General features: G+C 37.2%; 1 protein-coding gene across 1 annotated transcript in view; it reads left to right on the top strand.

Annotated features, from left to right (window-relative positions):
* The window catches only part of NAA30 (N-alpha-acetyltransferase 30, NatC catalytic subunit), a 34,420-nt gene extending 29,436 nt beyond the window's left edge, over nt 1–4,984 (top strand). Inside the window, exon 5 of the mRNA XM_007535761.3 lies at nt 1,660–4,984. Within this exon, the coding sequence (XP_007535823.1) occupies nt 1,660–1,797 (138 nt within the window). The 3' untranslated portion in view covers nt 1,798–4,984. The remainder of the gene's footprint in view (nt 1–1,659) is intronic.
* Nucleotides 4,985–25,966: the final 20,982 nt, after the last annotated feature.

Raw genomic sequence — 25,966 nt, 5'->3', positions numbered from 1 at the left:
ATGCATTCAATTTTGGACATGTAAGTTTAGCCTTTATTATCTGCTGTTTGAATTCTTGTCAGTGTTTATGAAAGTTTTAAATAGGACTGGAAGAGATATATGCTTTACCTTTGATTAATTGTACTTTGTCCCACTTTCACCACTCTAAAAACCTGAAAGTTATGACATCCTAACAGTAACTGGCTCACTGTATTGATAATTCTCAGTGGAATAAGCTGAGAATCTAATTAAATATGGCAAATAGGACTAGGGAGAGAGTATAATGATTATGTAAGACTTTCATGCCTGAGGCTCTGAAGTCCCAGGTTCAATCCCTCGCACCACTATAACCCAGAGCTGAGAAGTGCTCTGGTGTATCCCTGTATCTTTAAACCAAAATAAATATTTTTAAAATGGCAAACAGAGCTGTGTATATAAATAAGAGGATTTGTTAGAACATATCTTGGTAGAGAGTGCTAGGGGAAAAAAAAATCGAGAAAATCATATAATATTAAAAAGTATCAGTCCTTTATTTCCAGGGCTATTGGCTAAGCAAAAGACTTGGATGTGCACCCCTGGAGGTGACATGGTGGGTAAAGTGATGGACCCTCAAGCATGAGGTCTTGAGGTCAGTTGCCAGCATCACATATGCTATAGTGATGATCTGGTTCCTTTTTTTTTTTTATCACTAATAATCTTAAGGAAAACAAAAAAACTCAGGTGGAAGTTAACACTGTCCTGCTAAATGTTGATATCTATAATAACTACATGGTGGTTCACAAAATATAGATCCTTTGCCAGCACCATCAGCATTACCTAGCCATTTGTTTAAAAAAAAAAAAAAAAAGAATCCTACCAGGAAAGAGAATTGAGTGGACATTTGAGACCTGATATACAGGAGGACCTAAGTTAGTAGTGAGGTTGCTGGGCAAATGCCCATTATGGAAAGATGAGAAATTATATTCAGGTAATAACTCTTATAAATCATTATGTCCCTAATAAAACAATAAAAAAAATAAATCCTTGGGCGTCACTTCAGACCTCAAACTCTGGGGGTAGGGTTTAGCAATCATTTCTGTAAAGTTTTCCAAGTGATAATATACAATGATACTTGGATGCCTTTGGTTGATGTTTGGCAAACTTTCTCTGCAAAGGGCAGATGGCAAATAATTTGTAGACTTTCTAGACTTTCTGCCTATGCAATTGCTAACCTCTCCCCTTGAGTTGAGAAAGCAGTATAGACACCATGTAAACAAATTGGCACAGCTGTGTTCTAATAGAATTTTATTTATAGAAACAGATAGGCATATCTGGTCAAGGGCTATAGTTTACTCTGTGGTCTATACTTTAGACAAAGATGGTAGTTCTTGCCGGAATAAATGATGACAATTTGACAAAAATATAAAAGTTGGAGGTCAGTGTAAAATTTTCAGAGAGTGGATTAATTTTTTAAATTCTGGTTTTTTTTTTCTGTTTTATTTTTACATTGTTACTTTCCACAGTGAAATAATTCATCTCTAGCTCATCTTTAGCATAAAACGTATAATATTTTCACTGCTGAAAATTTCAAGCCACAAAAAATGCTGTTTTCTTAATCTAATTTTTTTACTGTGTTAGTTATCAAACATAAATTAATTTCAAATATAAAATTATAATAGTTTTTTTTTCTTTTTCTTAAAGGTTGTTTTGGAAACAGAAATAACAAATAAATCTGCTTTGAAACTTTATGAAAACCTTGGGTTTGTTCGAGATAAGAGGCTGTTCAGATACTATTTAAATGGAGTTGATGCACTGCGACTTAAATTATGGCTGCGTTGAGAAACTGACATCAAGGAGCAACTTTCCAACTACACAGAATTGACCCTTGCATGCAATGCAATTTGTACAGAATTGCTTTGCAGGTGGATTTAGTAACTTCCATGCAACTCTTATTTGTCAGTGTTTCATTGAGTGTCACACAATATTTGTTGCACTTTGGCATGGCGCATTTGTTCTGAATTAAAAGAGATTGATTTAAACTTCAAGAGTTTTTTGGTACCAAGAGGATGTGCCAGTCGATAGGCAAGATTTGTTTTGTTCATTTGCAAAGTGTGCTGACAGTGTTGATTACACAGTGGTCATTTTATCACAGAACCAGTAAGTGGGACATGGTTTCTGTTTCTTAAAAAAGCCAATGTAGAGTGTAAAAATCTTTAAGTATACTAACATTTCACACAAGACCTGCCATAGTTTTCTGAGGGGGTGGGGGAAAAAACTTCAATTTTAGGTTTTATTTTTTCACTTAAATTTTCCATTCTTGAATATTGGTACCTCAGTGATTAGTGAATGAAAAAAATGTAATGTAGGGTTGGGTGTGTCTCACAATGAGTAAAGCTAATTAAATTGTGTCTGCCAGTGCCTGTGTAGATAAAAGTATATTTGTCTTCATTTCTAGTTCCTGAGTGCATGCTATATTCCTTTTCTTTAAGGCTTTTGCAAGCAAACCTTTACTTCTATTTCAGTTCTAAATTTTATAATAAATTATTTCAGATTTTTATAATTTGAAAATTTTTTCACACGTGTGTGACAGTAATTCACTTTAGAAGTCCCTTCTTTCCCTACAGTAAGAAGTTGAATCTACTTGGAAAAACCTTGACAGATGGCTCAAAAGGAGTGAGAAAAATTGATGAAGCCAGGAGTTACTGGGTTTTGGATGCACTTTTTTTTTTTTTAAGAGCAAGGGAATTTTTGGAAAAGATAGAAAGGTAATGTGAACTGATGTGATTTTAATTAATCAAAGTTATTGCTTGTCTGTGAAGGGCAGCTTTTACAAATTAGTTGCAACATTTCTCTCCTCCCCCACCCCACTACATTGGATTTACATTTACTGCCATTTCTTTAAAATGCTTCATTTTTGGTCCTTGATACTGGAAATAAATTTCCAATTTGTAACCATTTAAAACTGATTTTTTTTTTCTTTTAGCAAATTCTTAGAAGAACTTCTCAAGAGACATGAAATGAATTCTATGGGTTTCCTTGGTAGCCATCACCCTTTTCATTGGCTACATTGTACTTTGGCCAGTTAGTGTGATGTAACAAATTTTAAAGTTTTTGCTTTCAGGTTAGTCAGGCAATCTGGGATGGATAATTTATTTAACTGGAAAGTCTCAGTACCCATTAAAAAAATCGTTCTCTATGAAAAAAGTGTTTTGTAACAGTCTGTGTTAGTGTTTCTTTAATTTGGATATGCTGGGATTTGGTTTTGATTTACTTTGTGACTGTAATTACTGTATTTTTTTTTTCTGTTTGTTTAAACTCTACCTCCATTAACAGTTGGTAGAAGCCTCCTTCAGGAAAGTTTGAATCCCTCCCCACCCCCCGCCCCAGGAAAGCTGCTCCTTGCTCAGTGTAGTGTCTTGAAAGTGAACATGGTTAACAAGTGCTTTTAAAATAACAATCTAAGATTTAATAAAAATTAAAATTTCCTGTTGGTGGGATTGTTTATAGTTCTTACCTTTAAACTTTTTTCTACCCATTTTATATTGCTCTTGAAAGCTTAATGGGAAGAAAGAATATTGGTTTACATATATTATAAATATGGCCATATTATACCTAGCTTTCTAAATAACCATTTTGAGTATCTTTTGGTCAAACTTCATTTGGGCTACTTGGATTTAGAGGAATTCCAATCATAGTGTTAAAAGGAGCCAAACTAAAACAGTTCAGTACCTATGTCATGAAATTTATTTCACCACTTTATTTTTTACCTAACAACTTTATATTTGACTTACTTGTTCATCTATAAAGATTATTGAACATGCTTCTGAGATTGACGGAGACAGTTCTAAGGTTGATACGTGATAGGTTTTTTGTTCATCATGGTTTGGGCAGGTTGTCAATAAAGCCAAACTACTGACCCCCTAGACTTGACCTGAGTTTTGCTGAATTGATTGGGGGTTTTTGTAAACATGACCTTAACTATGTGACTAAAAATCAAATGATTACCGCTGTTCAAATGATGTGTATTGATTAATATTGTCTGCCTTATGTCTTTAAATTGGCTATGCATTTACTTAGACTAAAAATTTAACCTCTGGCATGATAACCCAGCAGCAAAATTGTCTCCATTCCAATTGAAGCATCGTCAAGTGTTACTTTTTGATTTGGGGCTTTTATTTTTCTTGTGTAATCATAAAACAGTTCATTTAAAAATTGATAGTTCACTTGGTTAAAACTGAGCAAAACTGGTGCAATTTTCTTTTAATGGGGTGCTGCCTCTTTGTGACCGACTGTACTTTCCACTGACACTGGTTTGGCAGTTGTTACTGCTGAACATTTTTATTATAATGCTACCATGAAGCTTTATATGTTAGTATTGAAGAAGCTAACAGGTATACTACCATTTTTGATGTGTGGACTGATTACACTAGGATGGAACTACTCTGGAAAAGTCCACAGAAAGAAAGAAAACAATAGTTGTTGACAATGAAACCAGCAAATAATAATAATAATAAAAAAAGTCCTGTTAAAATGTTTTTGATTTTTTTTTTGCCTCTCTCCCCAAATTACCCTCCCCATTTGCTTGACAAATCTATGTAAAGAAGTTTGTCACATTTTAATTTTACCTTGCCCTGTGTTATAGTATTGGCTGATGTGTATGACTGGATGTGTATATTTATTATGGTATCTAAAAATCATGAAGTTCATCACTTCCCAGAAGCATAGTTAAAAGCAAATTGATAGCACATCATAATTACTTTTCAATGCACCATGACATCACTAAAATGAGTGCTATGATGTTGCAGGGCTTACAGGTTTGTAAAAACATAACCGTAAATTTTATTGACGTCAGATATGAGTTGAATATATCATGTGTATCTCAAAATATTGGAGTGCTGTTTGATGACTGGATTTTGCTGCATAATTTTTCTTCTGTTGTCCCGTATCCTTTTGGAAAGAGAGATTTAATGGGATTTGAAATGTGCAAGCTGTCTAAGATGCAGTCAAATAAAGTATGGTTAAGTTGTGTTTGCATTTTTCTTTTAGCTACAGCTGTGTGCATTTTATGATTGGGTTCTACCTAATGAGAAAAAAAAAAAAACAGTCTATTCTGTTTCCCACTTCCTGACTCTAATCCAAGTTATTTGAAAGAAATGTTAATACAGTGTTTATATTCTGTATTGTGTTCTGACGAAGTTAAAAAGGACATGAATTTGATTTTCTTAATTGTAACCATTCAACTCTTGATTCAGAAATCAGTACAAACAAGAAGAGCATTTTGTATGCTTTAAGCCAAAACTCTTTGTCTTTGTTCCATAGTAATTTGTTCCTATGAAAGTTCTTATTTTAATTTACCAGTTTTAGTTTGTCTGTAATGCTTCCCCTTCCCCCCTTTGCTAAGACTACAAAAAGTAATGTCTATGGGGCTTTTTGTTTCATTCTTGAAAAGTTTTAAATTGTAGTAGTGAATGCTATTATAACCTAATATTTTTGGATATTGGAAGAGATCCATTTTTATACGATTGCTAAGTTTCATCATGCGTGAAATCTTCATTTTAAATTAGTGTTGCAGTAATGCTGTGAAAAGCATCTGAGTTTATATTTTACTTAGGCTTTATATGGAACTTTATTCTTCACAAACTGTTCAATTAAGGACTGGAAAGTCCATGCCATTCTTTTACATCTATGGATAAAAATTATTAACCTGTAGACCAGAGAGTAATGTTTTGGCATGCCTTTAAAAAATTAGTATGAAAAATCTTATAGGTCTATATAGCATACTGTATTTTTGTCAGACCAGTTCTTTCTGATAGTACTTTTTTAACATGAGAGGAACAGTCCTTGTGCTCTTCAATATGGTGGCTTCTAGTCACATGTCCTTGGAGTGTGACTAGTATAGTCGAAGATCTGAACTTTGTTTTTTGAAATTTGAATAGCCACGTGAACAGACTATTACTGTTTTGAACAGTATAGCAGGGTATTTTTAAAGACCATATTTGAAATATGATAGATCATAACTAAAAACTGCTTCTGAGTATGAGTATAGCTATACTTAGTTTATTATTATATATTATCTCTACAACTGTTGTGATGCAGGGACCTGAGAAAACTGTCCTTTTATTTCTTTGGGTTGCAGATATACACAGATTAATATGCCAAAACATTTTTTATGAGACTGCCATATCTTTTTTACATTAAGATTTTGTATTTCTAAGCCTAATTTTCATTTTAGGTACATTTGTAGTCATTTTACCTCTCAGATTGATCATTTTACTAGTGACCAAACTGGCATATAGGTTAAATTCTTTTTTTTTTTCCTTTAAAGGTCATTCATGCAAATGCATAGCCAAGCATTTCTGTTTTTGAGAAAATCCAGTTAGTTTTGTGTCCTATAGCCAGTTTTTCACCTTTGACAGCTCGTCATCCGTAAGTGTAAGTTATTAAAAGAGCAGGAATAGGGATGGAAAACATGGTAACAAAAACTCTTGGTTTGGTTATAGCCTACTAGTACTGCTGGGGGAAAAAAAAAGAAAGCACAGGTTCTTTAGCTGTTAAATATTTATTTAAAATAGACTTAGGAGTTAAAAATAGTGAGAAAATCTATATACCTAAGATGTAAGACATACTGAAGTCTTCGATTACCCTTAGATATAAATTCATTTTTAGTTACGATGGAATTCCACTACTACCTCTTTGCTGTATGAGTATATCTCAATTTCTAATACCTCATTTTTCCTGATTATATATTTTTCGTAAATAACTTAAAACATGCTAGGGGAACAACCTCATTTTAAAAACTTGTATAGTAACATTTGTTGTACCATGAGTCAGTTTGAAATTTAACATTTTATAGACTTCTTTCTGTTCCCTTGACTGAGGTTTTTTTTTTTTTTTCTATTTTCAGAAAACATTTAGTAAAATTTGTATTCCAGGAAGTATGTATCCTGATCTATTTGTTTACAACTGCAAAATTTTGTATGTCTCCGATGTTTTTCTGTCCTACCAGAGTAACATTCTTTTAAAAGCCAGCAGTTTGCAGAAACAGAAGAAGTTTTGTCTCTTAAATAGGCTTGCTTAAGTTTTATATCCTGGGATGTAAGTGTTTTCCAGAGAAAAATAACTTTTTTTTCTTACTTAAAGTCATTATTAATGGTTTATAACTGTGTGTGTGTTTTGGAATGCAGCAATTGCATTAAGGAAATGGTAATTTTAAAGAACTGTTATATTGAAATCTGCAGTTGCATGAAAATTTTTAAAGCTGATGTACAGAATAATTGCTAAATTGTATCTATGTGAATTACTCAGGATTCAATGCTCTAACATATAGATTGGTCACTATCATCTTTAGGGATTCCACATGGTTGTTCATGATTACCAATGATTTTAAGGGGACTGAATTCACTGCCTTAAAGCTAAACCTATTGCCATTATTATTGATACAACTAGGAAATGTAAACTGATTTCAGCCTTTTCTTTGGCTAAGTTTGTTTTAACAGCTTATGATAATTTTGAAAATGAAGTGCATCAGTTTGGATGTAAATGTTTCATGTTTTGATTTATTGTGGGGGTTAATTTCTTTCTCGAACTTGCAAATGATAATGAACAAAACTGTTTATTTCCATCCTAATAATGCCGGGCAAAAGTCTTAGCCTCTCTGAACCTTAGTAATAAACGATCTTATAAGCTTGTGAATAATAATTGGTGGATTTAACAGAGTAGAATGCTACCTGACTGTGCAGTTGCTGTTTTCAGTCACTACTGCAAGGAGGTAGCAAAATTTAAAGGCAGTAATCTTAACTAGTATTAGTAGTCCAGTGTCTAGGAAGTTGTTTTTTTAATAATAGCATTGAGATGAATAGGAAATAAGTAGATTTCATGAATACAGAGCAGGTTACTTTTTCAAAGATGAAAAAAATTTTGTTACGAGGATAGGTCCATGAGTAGTTAAGTTTGGAGTTATGTTTACATGAGTAAAGAAGGATAATTAGAAAAGTAAAGGTGAGATCGAGAATGGAGGCTTGATCTTGTATGACTGAAGTACTGAGTGTTTTCCTGCAAGCATAAGACAGTTGTTTATTAAGGAAGGGGACTCAAGAACTTGTCAATATGGTAAAATTGACAGTGACAAAAGGATAACTTTTAGTAGGGGCTAGGTTTTTGAAATATGAATCAGTAAACTAGAACAGGTAATGGAGCAGGAAGTGGGAACAAAGGTAATAGAAGATTTAATGGAGATGGTTTAGCTAGTGAAGGTAGGTTTTTTTGTTTGTTTTGTTTTTTCTTTTTTTTTCTTTTATTTAAGAAAGGATTAATTTTTTTTTTCTTTTAAAGGAATAAGGCAGGGAAAGTAGGACTACCCTGTGGTTGCCCCAGTATATATATATTTTTATTAGTGATTCAGTATTGGTTTACAGAATTACATGTCAGTAGGGGTATACTTCCATACCATTGCCACCACAGTTGTAATGTTGCAAACATAGGCCAACCATCATCTCTACACCTGTCTGTCTACATTTGTACATAATTGCTCCCCTTTTCTTCCTGGTCCAGTCCTCTTCCCCTTCAGGCCACCACATCTAAATGTCCCTCTCCTTTTCTTCCTCTCTGGGTGCTGATGGAGCTGGAATTCAGAGCCCTCATCCTCTTCCTCCTATCACATCTCCCCCACTGGGAGTATGGATCAAAGTTGTCTTTGGGGTGCAGAAGGTAGAGGAGTCCCCCAGTATTTTGCTCAAAAGTATCAATAGAGAAGCAATTCAAATTAAGTTATTCATTGAATTTTTAAGAATCTGTATGACTTATGGGTGTTGGCAGAATTGCATAAAATTAGTGATGGGGGGGGGCGGTTGTGCAAAGAGACTCATGCCTGAGGCCCCAAAGTCCCAGGTTCAGTCCCCTGCACCACCATAAACCAGAGCTAAGCAGTGCTCTAGTAAAGGGGGGATTTTTGTACTGTACCTATACTGTGTATATAGATACTGAGCTACAGTGGTTCTCAAACCAATGGGTTCTTTTTTTTCCTTCCCTAAAACACCAAACTGGAGGCACACTAGGTCATTATGCAGCCTACTGACTTTGATTACTGTAGACAGGTTCCATGGTAGAATGTTTACCATTGTTGGAGTGTATATGTATGCCCTTAGCTTGCAGTGAAGAGACTTCTGATAATATTCTCTCTATTCCCAGGAGGGCTGTAAAGTAACAATAGTTGTCAATTGCATGCATTGAGAATGCTCTATACAATTTTTTTAATATCTTTTTTTTTTTGGCCTCCAGGCTTATCCCTGCACTGCGAACCCACCGCTTCTGCGCCTTTTTTTTTTTTTTCTGATAGGACAGAAATTGAGAGGGAAGATAGAAGGATAGACCTGCTTCACCGCTGTGAAACCTCCCCCACCCCCCTGCAGTTAGGGAACCAGGGGCTTGAACCAGGACCCTTGCACAGGTCCTTGCGCTTTGTACTATGTGTGCTTAACCTGGTATGCCACTGCCAGGCCCCTCTTACAAATTTCAAAGTAGTTTCATCTACTTTTACTCGGCTTTAGAAAGCTCTTTTAAGATGGAAATATATTTTCATTTTGTAGATGACAAACAATAGGCAAAATGAAATCGCTCCAAGGTCACATAACAGTGATCAGAACTAAATCCAGGTCTCATGAGTCTCAGGGAAGTCTGATTTTCTTCTCAGCACTGTTGTTGCTTGATGAAATCCAAAGAGAGAAAAAGTCCAATATAATAAATTCTGTTGTGTAAAATTCAACTTTCATGAAACATAAGTTCAATTCAGATGTTTGATTCAGCACAAAATTTAAGTTTTCTCTTTAATTTGTAAAATTCCACTCAAGTGATTTTTCTTAACATATCTTTGGCTCCTAATAACTATGTCATATTTCAAGGGGGCAGAAAATTTTTTAATACAAAATCTTACCATATGTATACTGTCGTGTTCTATGAAGTTAAAATCAATCCTTTCACTTCTACAAGCCATGTTTACTTTTAAGTTTTAATAAACACTGTACTCAATGTATCTCCAGTAAACTTTTGCTTTGTCAAATTTTAAATAAATCTGTGGAAATATTTTTTGAGGTAAAGAAAAAGTTCTTACTGAGATTGAGCCCAGTGGTGGAGCCTGTGTTTTGTCTATGAAAATTCTGAATTTGATTCTGGCGGGGGGGGGACTACTTTGACAATCAAGTTTGAAGTCTAACTAAAATGTGCAAAAATACTTTAAAACACTGCAAAACTGGCTTATATTTTTATCTAGAGTTATTTGTGTATATGTGTGAATATATAATGTGTGTGACTTGTGTATGTATTTGCAGTATGCTTTTTATAACTTTTTCATTTGCAAGATACATTTTTGTGTGTGTGAGAGAGAGACCAGAATATTGCTTAACTGACTCGTGATACCACGGTTGGAACCTAGGACCTCTGGAGCCTCAGGCATGCACATCCAAAGATAAAACATGTTCAACTGTCTCCCTGTACCTATGTGTGTGTACATGTATATATTTAAAATGTATTTCTTTTTGTCTAAAAGAATATCCACATGGTGTCACCACATACCTAGGCAGCAAGTGAAGGTCACTGGTCTGGTCCAGTTATGGAACAGTTGCAGCTATTGGCATGTATCTTATCATTACAATTACATAACCAATAAATTTATGCACATTTATATAGTTATACAGGCCATATTTATGTAAGACATAGTTAGTTTGACCATCAGCAAAAAGGTAGTGAAAACTTGCTGATAAATGATTCAAGCTTTAGCATGCAGTGTTAAAGCTTCAAACAGAATCTTCAGGTAGAATAGGATGCATGCTAAATCTGTGCAGCTTAAGACATTGAACCTGTCAGGGATGTTAAGCTCAATATAATAGCAAATGCTTGTTTCCCCCCTACTTATAAAAATGGGGTTATCAGTATTTGTCTTTCAGAGTAGTGATGTGGGTTCCATAGGAGTGTAACCCCACAGCAGTAGGACATTTCTTCATGGATGTGTTCATTGCATAGAAAAGTGCCTGAAACACAAGGGTCTGGCCCACTTAATAATGGCCCTGTTGGCTAATATCACACCACCTCATCATCTGGGGCCCTAGTAAGGGAATCCTTGGGTTCCCACACAAATATGAAGGGCCTAGACCTCTAATGGATCCCCCTCTCCACCACCACTGGTCACTTCCATCAGGAATGTCATCATAAGCCCTCCTGTGGGCCTTCCCAGGACTTTTCCCTCACCATAAAGCAGCAATGGTAGAGACTACCCCAGTCTCTGAAGGGAGACTGGAGTATCCTGCCCTGCCACTCGAGAAAGATTCCTGAGATGAGCACAGCCTGCAGTGTTCCCAGTTGTGACCATGAACTGCAAGTTCAGACCACTAGCGACTCAGATGCTGGTGCTAAATATAAATACATATGTATATATGCCTTGGGCTGGGTGGATGGAGGTAAATAGTTTTTTCCACAGAATTTTTTTTCAAGAATGAAGTTACTCTCTGACCTAATCCAACTTTCTAGTCCTTTACTCTGACACCATTTTCTCAGACTATTTTTATCCAACTTCATGCTGGCTACCAAACTCAAGCAAAAACTACTACCATAGTCATGGGCCAGCACTATGAAACCACCACTCCCATTGGCTTTTTTTTTTTTTTTTCTTTCCTATAGAGAGGACGGAAGATAGAGGCAGAGAAAGACAACTGCAGACCTGCTTCACTGCTTGACCTTGTGGGTAGCAATGGTTTGAAGCAACCCCAATCCTTGCACTTGATAGTGTTTAACCAGGTGAACCACCATCTGGCCCCATCATCCTCTGTTTTAATAAGAAAAAGAGTCTATTAGGAGGGGAAGAATTATGCAAAGCCCAAGAGTTGATCCTTGTGGAAAACAACTATACACACACACACACACACACACAACTACATATGCATGTGTTTCCAATTTATAACCTAAAATCTTCCATTCTTTGGTCACCTGTCACTCCATTTTTGTCTCCTCACTCAAAAAAAGTCCATACCCAAAGTAAAATTATTTTACTGGCAAAGCCAAGAATATGAACTTACCTTTTAAATTAAAGAAGGCTATAAAAGACCAGAGGGAATCAAGCCCCCCTCCCACAAATTGGCTCACTGCTATATACAACATTGCAGAAAAAGACAGAAGCCAGGATAACCAGTGAGTTATGTCAGAGTCTGGCTATTTAAGTGGGCAGAAGAGAGGAAGAGACATTGAATTGCAGTCTTAATCCAGATGATTTTGTTTGACAAAGAGATACACAGTGATATCATTTTCTTCAAGGGCTATGTCAGCAAATAGGCATTATAACCAACTTGAAACATACTTTTTTAAGAGATGAGAACAAAACACTACTGTTTTATGTGGAGCTTAGGATCAAACCCAGGGCCTTACTTGCAAGGTATGCTCTCTACTATTCAAGCACCTCCAGATTCCTGACAGGGTAAGTAACTTTTTGGCTAAGCTTAATTTGCCTTTAGTAAGGGGTTGCTATTATGTCTAACATTTATGTATGTGTTTGACTTAATGTGAAGTTTTAAATACTGACTTTTTTTGCATGGTGCCTGCACAATGAATTCACTTCTTCTGGAGGTCATTTTTGTTTCCTTTCTTTTCTTGATAGAGATAGAAATTGAGAAGGAAAGGGAAGATAAGAAGAAAGATACTTATATTGCTACTTCTCCACTTATGAAGCTTTCCCCCCTATAAGGGACAGGGGCTTGAATCCTGGTCCTTGTGCATGGCAACATGGATGTGCTACTGGATGTTCAACCACCCAGCCCAAAGCACTGTATAGTGTGTGTGTGTGTGTGTGTGTGTGTGTATGTGTGTGTGTGTGTGTTGGGGGAGGTAGTAAAATGAAGATCAATTTAAAGTAGTCCTGCGCTCCTTTAGAACTGAAGCCTTAGTCTTCCCCTGCCATCCTTAATTATCATTCCTCTTCAGCAAGTGCTTTAGCCAAAGCAATGTTAAGCCCTTTCTCAGGACAGCCCAGATCCAAAGCATGGCTGGTGTGAGTGTGTAAATGCTTGGGCAGCCTCCACCTCCACTTTCAACAGCCACAAAGCCATCTCAGCTCCAGAACTCCCTGTGGAAATCCACATCTCAGTTCAGCTTTTCTTTTTCTAATTTTTTAATTATCTTTATTTATTGGATGGAGACAGCCAGAAACTGAGAAGATACGGGGAGACAGAGAGGGAGAGAGAAAAAGAGACACCTGAAGACCTGCTTCACCACTTGCAAAGCTTTCCCCTTGCAGCTGGGGACTGGGACCTTGAACCTGGGTCCTTGAGCACTGTAATATGTGCGCTCAAACAGGTGCACCACCACCCGGCCCCTTAGTTCAGCTTTTCTCTGCTCAAACCTGTTTCATAAAGTGTACTTTTTAATTTTTATTAGTGATTGAATAGTATTTACAAGATTATAAGATAATAGGGGTACAGTTTCACACCACTACCATCATCAAAGTACTGTGCCCCCACTCTCAATGATAATTACTATAGCTCTCCCAAGATCTTAGAGATGGGTAATTTTTTTTTTCAAGTTCATGTGTTTCAATTCTCTATTTTACACATATGAAGTGAAGCTATCCTATAGTTGTCCTTCACTTTTTTTTTTTTTAAAGATTTTATTTACTTATTAATGAGAAAGATAGAAGAGAGAAAGAACCAGACATCACTCTGGCACACGTGCTGCTGGGATCGAACTCAGGACCTCATGCTTGAGAGTCCAAAGCCTTATCACTGCACCACCTCCCGGACCACTGTCCTTCACTTTCTTATTTTATTTATTTATTTATTTATTTTTGCCTCCAGGTTTATTACTGGGGCTCTGTGCTTGCACCATGAATCCACTGCTTCTGGAGGCCACTTTTCCCCTTTGTTGCCCTTGTTCATTATTGTTGTTGCTATTATTATTGTTGTGGTTGTTGCTGGATAGGACAGAGAGAAGTCGAGGGAGGGAGGGAAGATAGAGAGGGGGAGAGAAAGACACCTGCAGACCTGCTTCCCCGTTTGCGAAGTGATGCCTCCCCCCCACCCCCAGGTGGAAAACCAGGGCTCGAGCTGGGATCCTTACACTGGTCCTTGCGCTTTGCGCCATGTGCGCTTAACCCGATGCGCTACTGCCCCGCCCCCATAACTCTCAATTTTTAATCAAACTTGGCTTTATAAGACAATATGGTAGACCCACTACTGTTTTAAGACAATTAGACCCCGTCCTTCACTTTCTTAGTTGCATCACTAAGTATAATCACTTCCAGTTTAGTTCATTTGTCCTGAAGGACATAATATTATCTTCCAAAATGGAAACAGAGGGTACAGAATAGAGAATCTCATGTGTCCATTTCTGAAAAAGGGAAGGAAAATTAACTGAGAAACTGGTTTCCTGTAAGTGCTTGATTTGCAGTAGTTCTAGGTTTGTCTCCTGACCAAAGAACACCTGCCAAGAAATCTCTTTCCATCCTCAAGTCAATGAGTTTACTGCACTTATCAAGTTTGTGATTCTAGGGAATTTAAGTGCTTAGGGCATCTGACTTTCTTTTCTATAAAATGAGAATAATAATAATGTTCCTTATTTTCTAGAGAAATTCAGGTAAATAAAACAAAACAAAAGAAAAGATCTGAACCAGGTTAAATAATACATGTGAATAGTTCATATTGCTAATAGAAAAACTAGAACTTTCATTTTGTAAAATAAAAATACAAGAGGCTATTTATTTGAATATTGTGCTAGCAGCTAAGACAAGAATTTGGGTAAGAAAAATCAAATTGTGGAGAGCAGTCTACAGAATCTTCCAGTGATGTTCTCCTATAAGAAGTTGCTGTGTGTGTCCTGGAGAGCTCTAAGGAACCTGGATAATACCTGGTTTCACCTGGATTGAGGTACTAGTGTTCCTTACGGAGTTCTCTTCATAAGATTAGACACTGATTACTCACTTATTTGTGGAAATTAAACACTTCTTTTACATTTAATCCACTCTTCCAAGTAGGCACTTAGGAAATAGCAAATAGGCTGCCAACATATTTTTACAATTAAGGTTCCAATTTGTGAGGATGGGGTAGCTGTACTTGAATAAGCTTTTTTACTTTGAAATAATCTTTAGTGTAGAGAAAATCTGCAAAGGGTGGTACAAAGAACTCCTGGGTTTCTTTCACTGAGATTTTCCAATTGTTAACGAACCACTTCAGAGCCCCAGAGTTGGTATAAAAATAATTTTAAATTCAAGGCATTTGATAATTCACAAGTGCAGAGAGGAGCCTTTTGGGAGCATCCCTTACCTGACTGAAAATAGTAATCTGGGGAATATAAAGCTGCCACAAATTTCTTATGAGTGAAGCAAGAACATTAGTAAATGTACCTCAAATTGCTTTGGAGCTTAACTTCCCTAAAGGGGTCAGAAAATGCCATTCATACCTGTACTGACAAAGCATGGTCACCGGCTTTCTTATCTCTTGATTGTCCTTAAGATCCTTTTGTCTTTCCTAAGGAAACCTGTTTCTTCTCCCCATAGAAATCTTTTCTCCCCTTTCCTTTCCCCCTACTAAACTAGGTAGTTAATATTTTAACTTAATCCTTTTAACCAGTCAGTTCCTTTATTTACTATTATTATTATTATTGTTGTTATTTTTGCTAGCTCCCATGTGTGCTTAAATTAGTCCTTTCTGAACCTGTTAATGTATCAGGTTAATTTGCAGCCTTCCGCTAGAGAATATAAAATTCTAGAGAACAAGTTTTTTCCTCTATCTTATTTTTTCCAAGTCATTGAAATTTGTAGACATGGCATCCTATGACCTATTAATACTTCACTGATAGTATTAAAATATTTTAAAATAATTTTTAATTAAATAATTTTAATATAACCACTTTCCTTTCCTTTTCTTCCCTCCTTCCTTCCTCTTCCTTCCTTCCTCTCTCTCTTTCTTTCTTTCTTTCTCTCTCTCTCTCTCTTTCTTTCTTCCTTTCCTTCCTTCTTCCTCCCTCTTTCTTTCTTCCTTTCCTTCCTTCTTCCTCCCTCTTTCTTTCTCTCTTTCCTCCTTTATTTCTCAACTTCAGAGTCACTTTATTGAGGGAATGTGGATTTACTGCATTTTTGTCATGAGGGAACATTTCATTTTCACATTTCCCAAAGACAGGTATCAGTACACCACCACCAACCAGTCCATCCTCCTCCACCACCACAGGGCTCTAGATCTTCACCCTCTCCCCAACCTGTGCCCCCAAGTCTGTAGGGATAGACTACAACCCATTGAATTCTGCTTGTTTTTTTTTTTTTTTTTGCCCCCAGTAGAGCAAGAAGTTAAGAAATTATTGTGTCAGTGCTCATTGGTATAGGGATGTTGCTGCTTTTGCATCTTTGCAGCAGACTCAGATTTTATGCATTCATTTACATAAGTAAACACAGCCACTTCTTATTTATTTATTTGTTTATCTATCTATATGTATGTTAAACATCATGGATTTACACTGCCACCATCACTTCCAATCTAATACCACAAGGATTCTGCTTATCATTGCCTTCTTTATGTATCTGTGACTCCTTTCTTCACTATTGAGAAACCTGGCTCCCATTAGTCTCAGTCTATTGGTTTAGTCAATTCTCTTGTTTGTTACCCTTGCTGTGGCCACATGAGCCACAGTTCTTGCTTCAGTTCCAAAGACTATGCTAGTTATATAAGCCAGTTCTTGGCACTGGCTAAGAGATAAGGGGTGGGGAGTCGGGCGGTAGTGCAGCGGGTTAAGCACAGGTGGCTCAAAACACAAGGACTGGTTTAAGGATCCCGGTTTGAGCCCCCAGCTCCCCTCCTGCAGGGGAGTCGCTTCACAACCGGTGAAGCAGGTCTGCAGGTGTCTATCTTTCTCTCCCCCTCTCTGTCTTCCCCTCCTCTCTCCATGTTTCTATGTCCTATCCAACAACAATGACATCAATAACAACAACAATAACTACAATAATAAAATAAAAAGGGCAACAGAAAGGGAATAAATAAATAAATATTTTTTAAAAAAGAGAAGGGGATGGAGGAGATGGCACATCTATAGCTATATCCATATCTAAGTTATACCTTTTTTCTTTTTCTTTTTTTGATTACCAGAGCACTGCTCCGCTCTGGCTTATGGTGGTGCAGCGGATTGAACCTGGGACTTTGGAGCCTCAGGCATGAAATTCAATTTGCATAACCATTATGCTATCTACCCCTGCCCATACCTTTTGTTTTTTATTTAAATAAACTTTTAAGTTCAAAACAGAGAACTCAAAGTGAAGTCCACATTCAAATGTTACAGCTGGTGATTTGGCAAGTGATTACCTCATGTGCTTATCCTTATTATCAGAAACTAATATAATACTCAATTGAAGTTAATGATATTAATTATTTTATTACATCATGAACAAATCTATCCAATTTAGTATAGCCAGTAGGCCTGATGAATGTATGTAAAATCCCCATATCAGATTTTGTCATTAGTTAATACTTCTCACATTGTAATTTTTTAAAAATCATAACAAATATTTTGGAATTTAGCCCTTTACCATACTTAAATACTGTTCTCTCTTGAAGTATTATTTATTATGTACAATCATTTTAGAACTTGAAGGATAACCTTGAGTTTACTTAGCCTTCAAAATTTGTTTTTTTAGATATTTATTTACTAACGAGAGAAAGGAAGAGATTAAAAAAGAGATCAGAGCATCACTGGTATAGTTGATGATAGGACTTCAAGTTTGCTGTGCCACCTCCCAAGTCACCAGTCCTTAAATTTGAGTTGTGCAGCCAAATTCCTGTGATGTTGGTTAACAGTGCGGATCCCTTGGGCTCAGCAAGAGATTCTGATTCAGGAGATCTGGGGACTGTCTGTATTTTAAACCTAGCAGATTCAGGAGCATATTCAGATAAAGGGACTACAGTTTAAGAAACACTGAATTAGTGACCTGGGAGGTAGCATAGTGTATACAATGTTGAACTTCTATATATGTGTGATCATTGACATCGAATGGGCCAGAATGAAGGTATGGTTCTCTCTCCTCTCCCTCCATCCATTAGTAAATATATCTAAAAATAAGAAGGAAAAGGAGGAGGAGGAAGGAAGGTAAAGAAGAAAAAGAAGAAGACAGGGGGGGAGGAGGAGGAAGGGAGGAAGAAAGGAAATAAATCAGTGTGTTTCATGTCCAGAAGAGTTCTAGGTTAGAGGTTAGAAGTTCATGGCCCTACGCAAGGTATAATTGATGCTCAAACTTTTATAATTAATGTGAAAATCAGTAGGTTGAAAGTTGACTTCGAACACTTGCAATTGTCAGACAAATGTGTCAGTGTGTCAACCAATATCTGTGTGCTGAGTCTATGCTAAGAAGTCTGGAAGAGGTGGCATCAGGGTCCCAAACCCAGCAGACCAGTCAGCACTGCATCAAGAGGCCTTCTTTGGGTGTCAGTGCAGTAGGATTTGCTGCCTAGTGTTCTTATGAAGTAATACTAAGAAATATCTAGAAATAGACTAAGAACATGTGCTCCACAGTTCCTGGTTAAGGTCTTTTTCTTTCAGTTTCTCTTGTGGGACAAAGACTGATGGGAAAAAAAAAATCTCTACTCTTTAGCAGCGGGTAAGCAAATAACCATTTCTTACCTAATAATTTCTGCTGAGTGCTTTCAGAAAGAATATTACATTCATAAATCACCTCATAGTGACTTTATCACCACAGTTGCACAGCTGATGAAGGGAGATGCAGTATATGAAGTGTGCACATGATCATATAGCTAGTAAGTGGCCATATAGAGTTTTGACACTTGAGCTCCTTGTTTAAAATAAATGAACATATGTGGTCTGGGAGGTGGCACAGTGGATAAAGCATTGGATTCTCAACCATGAGGTCCCGAGTTCAATCCCCGGCAACATATGTACCAGAGTGATGACTGGTTCTTTCTCTCCTCCTATTTTTCTCATGAATAAATAAATAAATTCTTTAAAAAAATAAATGAACATAAAGAAAATATACTTTGCTTTGTGTTAATGAGAGAGGTAGAGATAAAAGAGACGGATACCAAAGCACTGCTCAGCTCTAGTTTATGGTTGTGTGGGGATCGAACCCGGGACTTTGCAGCCTCAAGCATGGAAGTCTTTTGTATAATCAATGTATCATATCCCCTGGCCTTGATATTTTTTTTTTCCTGGTATTTCTTGTAAAATATAATTTTATTTTAGCGTTATTGACTTACAACACTATCTAAGTTCTAAGTAAGACATTATTATAATTCAGTTGATCCCTGGCCATTTGTCTTTATTCAGAAATTTTAAAAGATATATTTATATGTTTTCATGAAAGAGAGAGGGACAGAGAGAGAGAGAATAGAACAGAACACTGCTCATCTCTGGCGGATGGTGGTGCTGGGAATTGGATCTGGAACCTCTGGGCCCTCAGGCATGTAAATCTGGTGTAATACCACAGCAGTTTGCCACTTACCTCTTTCCAGTCTTTCATCTTTAATATCAGGGTTTTATGCAGGAAACACCTTGCATTTTACTTTAGCTTCCCTTCCTAAGGGACTGCTATTCAGGTAAGCATGGATGAGAGTAAGTCAGACAAGAGAACTGATATTTACTGGGATCTTTCATATTAACCTATGGACCCCCCCGCCCCCATTTATAATCATTAGTAGAAACTTAATAGACTGTGACCTGCTAAATTCTGCATCTTTCCTTCCCACTGTGCAGAGGGAGGCAGACTTTGGCTATGCAAAGTGAACGTAATGCCCTCCTTTTGAGACACAACCATTTCACAGAGGTTATGGTAAAGTAGCACAATAATAAGGCCATGTGATGATTTCACAATAAGAAAAGGCAGTTGTAGGGATAGTCACTTCTGTGCCTAAATTACTGCTTTTGATGTTTCTGTGCCGTCTCACTTGTTCCCTTCAAGCCCAGTGCATAAAAAAGCAGTGGAACTACTTGCACTTCAATAATACTACTTGAGTTCATTGACCCAGAAACTTGGGTCAGCCAATGTTTTGTAAGATCCAAAACCAGAACTCAAACCAGAACCTCTGACTTGAGGCAATTTCTTTCTACTCAGAGCAGTGGGTGTGAATGAATGTGAGGGTACTGGGTGTTGAGAAGATAGGTAGAAGACCCCACTATTCCCCAAGAGTCTCCCCAAGTTTAATGTGAAATGCTTAGATCATCTTTCTTTTTTATTTTTATTTTATTTTATTTTTATTTTTTTATTGGGGAATTAATGTTTTACATTCAACAGTAAATACAATAGTTTGTACATGCATAACATTCCCCAGTTTCCCATCTAACAATACAACCCCCACTATGTCATTTATCATCCTTCATGGACCTGTATTCTCCCCACCCACACACTCCCACCCTAGAGTCTTTTACTTTGGTGCGATATGCCAATTACATTACAGGTTCTACTTGTGTTTTCGTTTCTGATCTTGTTTTTCAACTTCTGCCTGAGAGTGAGATCATCCCATATTCATCCTTCTGTTTCTGACTTATTTCACATAACATGAATTTTTCAAGGTCCAATTTTTCAAGGTCCAATTTTTCAAGGTCCAAGATTGGCTGAAAACGGTGAAGCCATCATTTTTTTTTACAGCTGAGTAGTATTCCATTGTGTATATATACCACAACTTGCTCAGCCACTCATCTGTTGTTGGACACCTGGGTTGCTTCCAGGTTTTGGCTATTACAAATTGTGCTGCCAAGAACATATGTGTACACAGATCTTTTTGGATGGATATGTTGGGTTCCTTAGGATATATCCCCAGGAGAGGAATTGCAGGGCCATAGGGTAGGTCCATTTCTAGCCTTCTGAGAGTTCTCCAGACTGTTCTCCACAGAGGTTGAACCAATTGACATTCCCACCAGCAGTGCAGGAGGGTTCCTTTGACCCCACACCCTCTCCAGCATTTGCTGCTGTTACCTTTTCTGATGTATGACATTCTCACAGGAGTGAAGTGATATCTCATTGTTGTCTTTATTTGCATTTCTCTGACAATCAGAGACTTGGAGCATTTTTTCATGTGTTTCTCGGCCTTTTGGATCTCTTCTGTGGTGAATATTCTGTCCAAGTCCTCCCCCCATTTTTGGATGGGGTTATTTGTTGTCTTGTTGTTGAGTCTGGTAAGCTCTTTATATATGTTGGTTAGTAAACTCTTATCTCATGTATGGCATGTAAAGATCTTCTCCCATTCTGTGAGGGGTCTCTTGGTTTGGGTAGTAGTTTCTTTTGCTGTGAAGAAGCTTTTTAATTTGATGTAGTCCCATAGGTTTATACTTGCCTTAGTCTTCTTTGTAATTGGATTTGTTTGATTGAAAATGTCTTTAAAATTTATGTGGAAAAGAGTTCTGCCATTATTTTCTCTATGCATTTGATAGTTTGTGGTCTAACATCCAAGTCCTGGATCCACTTGGAATTTACTTTTGTATTTGGTGAAATACTGTGATTCAGTTTCATTCTTCTGCATGTTTCAACCCATTGTTTCGAACACCATTTGTTGATGAGGCTCTGCTTTCCCCATTTAATAGTCTGGGCACCTTTGTCAAAGATTAGATGTCCACAGGTGTGGGGCCTCATTTCTGGGCTCTCAATTCTATTCCACTGGTCAGTGTGTCTATTCATGTTCCAGTACCAAGCAGTTTTGATGACAATAGCCCTATAATACAGTATGAGATCTGGGAGTGTGATGCCTCCAGTTCTGTTCTTTTTTCTCAAGATTGTTTTGGCAATTCTAGGTCTTTTCTGGTTCCAGATAAACATTTGTAGCATTTGTTCTATTCTAAAAAATGTGCTCGGGATCTTGATGGGGATAGCATTAAATCTGTAGATGGCTCTGGGTAATATATTCATTTTGATGATGTTAATTCTACTAACCCATGAACATGGAATATCTTTCCACTTCTTTGTGTCTTTTTCAATTTCTTTGAGTAGTGACTCATAATTTTCAGTATACAAGTCTTTCACTTCTTTGGTTAGATTTACTCCTACATATTTTATTGTTTTAGTTGCTATAGTAAAAGGGATTGATTTCTGGATTTCAATTTCTTCTAACTTAGTATTTGCATAGAGGAATGCCACTGACTTTTGAATGTTAATTTTGTAGCCTGACACCTTACTGTATTGCCTGATGATTTCCAAAAGCTTCTTGCTGGATTCCTTAGGTTTTTCCATGTATACTATCATGTCATCTGCAAATAAGGAGAGTTTGACTTCTTCTCTTCCAATCTGTATCCCTTTCATTCCTTGCTCCTGCCTGATTGCTATGGCAAGAACTTCCAACATGGTGATAGTGGGCAGCACTGTCTAGTACCTGATCGGAATGGAAATGCTTCCAGTTTTTCACCATTGAGTATGATGTTGGCTGTAGGTTTGTTATATATAGACTCCACTATCTTCAGGAATTTTCCATCTATTCCCATTTTTTTGTAGTGTTTTGATCATAAAGGGATGTTGTATTTTGTCAAAGGCTTTCTCTATTGATATCTCTATTGATATGACCATGTGGTTTTTGGTCTTGCTTTTGTTGATGTGGTGGATCACATTGATTGATTTATGTGTATTAAACCAACCTTGCATGCCTGGGATAAACCCCCCTTGGTCATGATGGACAATCTTTTTGATATGCTGCTGTATCCGGTTAGCTAGAATTTTGTTTAATATTTTTGCATCTATATTCATCAGAGATATTGGTCTGTAGTTTTCTTTTTTGGTTGTGTCCCTGTCTGCTTTTGGTATCAGAGTGATGTTGGCTTCATAGAAGCTGGCAGGGAGTATTCCAGTGTCTTCAATCTTCTGGAAGACTTTTAATAGTAAAGGTATTAGTTCTTCTTTGAATGTTTTGTAGAATTCATTTGTAAAGCCATCTGGTCCAGGACTTTTATTTTTGGGAAGATTTTTGATAACTGTTTCAATTTCATTAGTCGTGATGGGCCTGTTCATGTTATCCACTTCCTCTTTACATAGTTTTGGAAGTTGGTAGGTATCTAGGAAATCGTCCATTTCTTTCCCCCTGCAGGTGGGGATGGGAGCTTGAACCTGAGTCCTTGTGCACTATAATGTGTGTGCTCAACCAGGTGCGCCACTGCCTGGCCCCCTTTTTCCTCTTCTTTCTCTGGGTTCTCATGAAGTTGGAGTTCAGAGCCCTCTGGTCACCTACCCCTAACATTTCTTCCCCTCTGGAATTATGGGCCAAAATTTTCTTGGAGTGTAGACGGCAAGAATTCTGTTTCCATAATTACTTCTCTGCTAGACAGTTGTGTTGGCAGGTTGATTCATATTCCCAGCTTATTTCTATCTTTCCTTAATGGATAAGGCTCTGGAGAGGTAAGACTTTGGGACACATTTGTGAAGTTTTCTGCTCAGGAAGCCAGGATAGAATCATGATAGGATCTGCAACTTGGTGGCTAGAGAGGGATAAGATGTAAAGCAGGAAAAAATGATTAATGAATAGGAAGCAAAATGTAGAAACAGAGTGGATGAGAATAGGGATCTTAGGTAGGAAAGAATCAAGGAAGTCTATTTTAGGTTTCTAGGGGCCCATGACTTTTGTAGTTATTGCTTGAGTTTAATAGCTAACATGAAGTTGGACAAAAATATTGTCTGGGAAGGAGGTGTCAGAGTTGAGAATAGGGCTAGAAAGCTGAATTAGGGCAGAAAGTAGCTCCCAAACTTGAAGAAAATCTATGAATAAAATTAACTGTTAAAATTAACCCAGGGCCCATATATTTAGCACAGGAGCCTGTGTAACCTCTGAGTCCCTGGCAGTCTGAGTTTGCAGTTCATGGTCAAAACTGGGAACATTCTAGGCTGCACTCATTTCAGGATTCTTTCTTGAGTGGCAGGGTAGGATGACCCAGTCTCTTTTCAGAAAGTGGGGCAGTCTCTATCACTGCTACTTTATAGGAAGAACAAGTTCCTGATGTGGCCCACAAAAGGGCTTATGCTGACATTTCTGATGGAAGTGACCAGTAATGGTGGAGACAGAGATTCATTAGCTGTCTAGGCCCATCATATCTGTGTGGGAATCCAAGGATTCCCTAACTAGAGCCCCAGATGATAGGATGGTCCAGTATTAAGCAAGAAGATCATTATTAAGTGAGCCAGTTCTTGCCCTTATCCAGTTTTTGCAGTCCTTTAGCTGACAAGTTTAGTTAAAGCTCCCAGTTGTCTCTGAGTTGTTAAAGTATTGAGTGTCATATGTTCTGTCCAAAGCAGTACTAAGTGTATGGGATCTGCTTTCTTTGGGCCTTTCTACAAGCTTATTAGGTATAAGTCTAATCAGTTTGAGAATTTATGAGGCCTCCTTTAGGCCCTTCTACTAGGATCCCAGACATATTAGGTCTAAGTCTAATTATGGAAGATTGTTAGACACTTTTTAAGAATTGATTTTATAATGATAGGCAAGACTGTAGGATGAGGGGTACAATTCCACACAATCCCCACAACTTTTACTTTTACCTTGAGATATATAATTGACCATTGCTTATAAATAAAATGTATACCTGTACCTAGTACCATAGGCCCTAGCCTGTTATCTAGTACCTGTATCTTTGTTGGGTAACATGCCATCTAAAATGGAACTAAGTCGTCCCATGTGTTAGGAAAGATCTCACTAGATTAATGGAGTTGGGAAGTTGACATTTCAGGCTTTGTATCTCTGGTAACAATGCACAGTAACAAGTCAGTAGCATGTGGCATGGCAGCACTGGTAACATTGATTTAGTTGAGGCACAGAGGAAATATGAAGGTATGGGATCAGAGAAAAGACACATCAAGAAATGTGGTGTGACCTGGCAGGTGGTGCAGTGGATAAAGCATTGGATTCTCAAGCAAAAGGCCCAGAGTTCAAACCCGAGCAGCACATGTACCAGAGGGATGTCTGGTTCTTTCCCTTCTCCTATCTTTCTCATTAATATATAACTAAAGTCTTTAAAAATATATGGGCATAATCCTAGAAGTTCCATGACTAGGAGAAATAAGGATCTTAAATAAAATGAGAAGGGTCCTTTGTAGTCTTAGAAAGAGTTTAAGATAGCAATAGTTAATTTTTATTATAATCAAGTTATTTGGGGGTTTATTTTCTATGAAAATCCAATTTTTAGAATCTACTATAATATAATTAACTTCATTATGCTTTTTACCCTCTAGGGGTATCTACTGTATCACTGTATCTTAGATACTGACAGGTCCAAATGGTCTTGATCTATCTGGCCTAAAATTGTAGGTAATTTATACATTTTAGAAGGACATATATTTTCAGAGCTCCTTGAACAATTTAAGTACAATGTCAGAATTTGATCAACTGACAAATTTGACATCAAATACTTAGACTAAAGAAAATACATATATTCAGAGCTATGGTCCAGGCAATTAGAGCACTTGAAGTATTAAATCTATCTCTCCCCACACCTGCCATGTTAAATTAATGTGATTTATGAGATTGTAAGTTATTATGATTATAATTTCACACCTTTCCCTCCACTGAAGGTCTTTGCCCACCCCCATCCCCAGTATCTCCTCAGAAACCTACTATAGTTTTTCATAGTTTTGGATACCAGATGACTTTCTGTTTTGTTTTTTTTTTAAATTTATTTATAAAATGGAAATATTGACAAGACCATAGGGTAAGAGGAGTATAATTCCACAAAATTACCACCACCAGAACTCTGTATCCCACCCCCTATCTTGATAGCTTTCCTATTCTTTAACCCTCTGGGAGCAGGAACCCAGGATCATTATGGGGAACCCAGGATCATTATGGGGTGCAGAAGGTGGAAGGTCTGGCTTCTGTAATGCTTCCCTGCTGAACATGGTCATTGACAGGTCGATCCATACTCCCAGCCTGCCTCTCTCTTTCCCTAGTGGAGCAGGGTTCTGGGGAATCAGAGCTCCAGGACACATTGGTGGACTTGTCTGTCCAAGGAAATCTGGTTGGCATCATGGTAGCAACTGGAACCTGGTGGCTGAAAAGAGAGTTAACATATAAAGCCAAACAAG

Source organism: Erinaceus europaeus, chromosome 16 (genome assembly GCF_950295315.1).
Source record: "Erinaceus europaeus chromosome 16, mEriEur2.1, whole genome shotgun sequence".
NCBI lineage: Eukaryota > Metazoa > Chordata > Mammalia > Eulipotyphla > Erinaceidae > Erinaceus > Erinaceus europaeus.
This window is presented reverse-complemented; position numbering and strand designations above follow the sequence as displayed.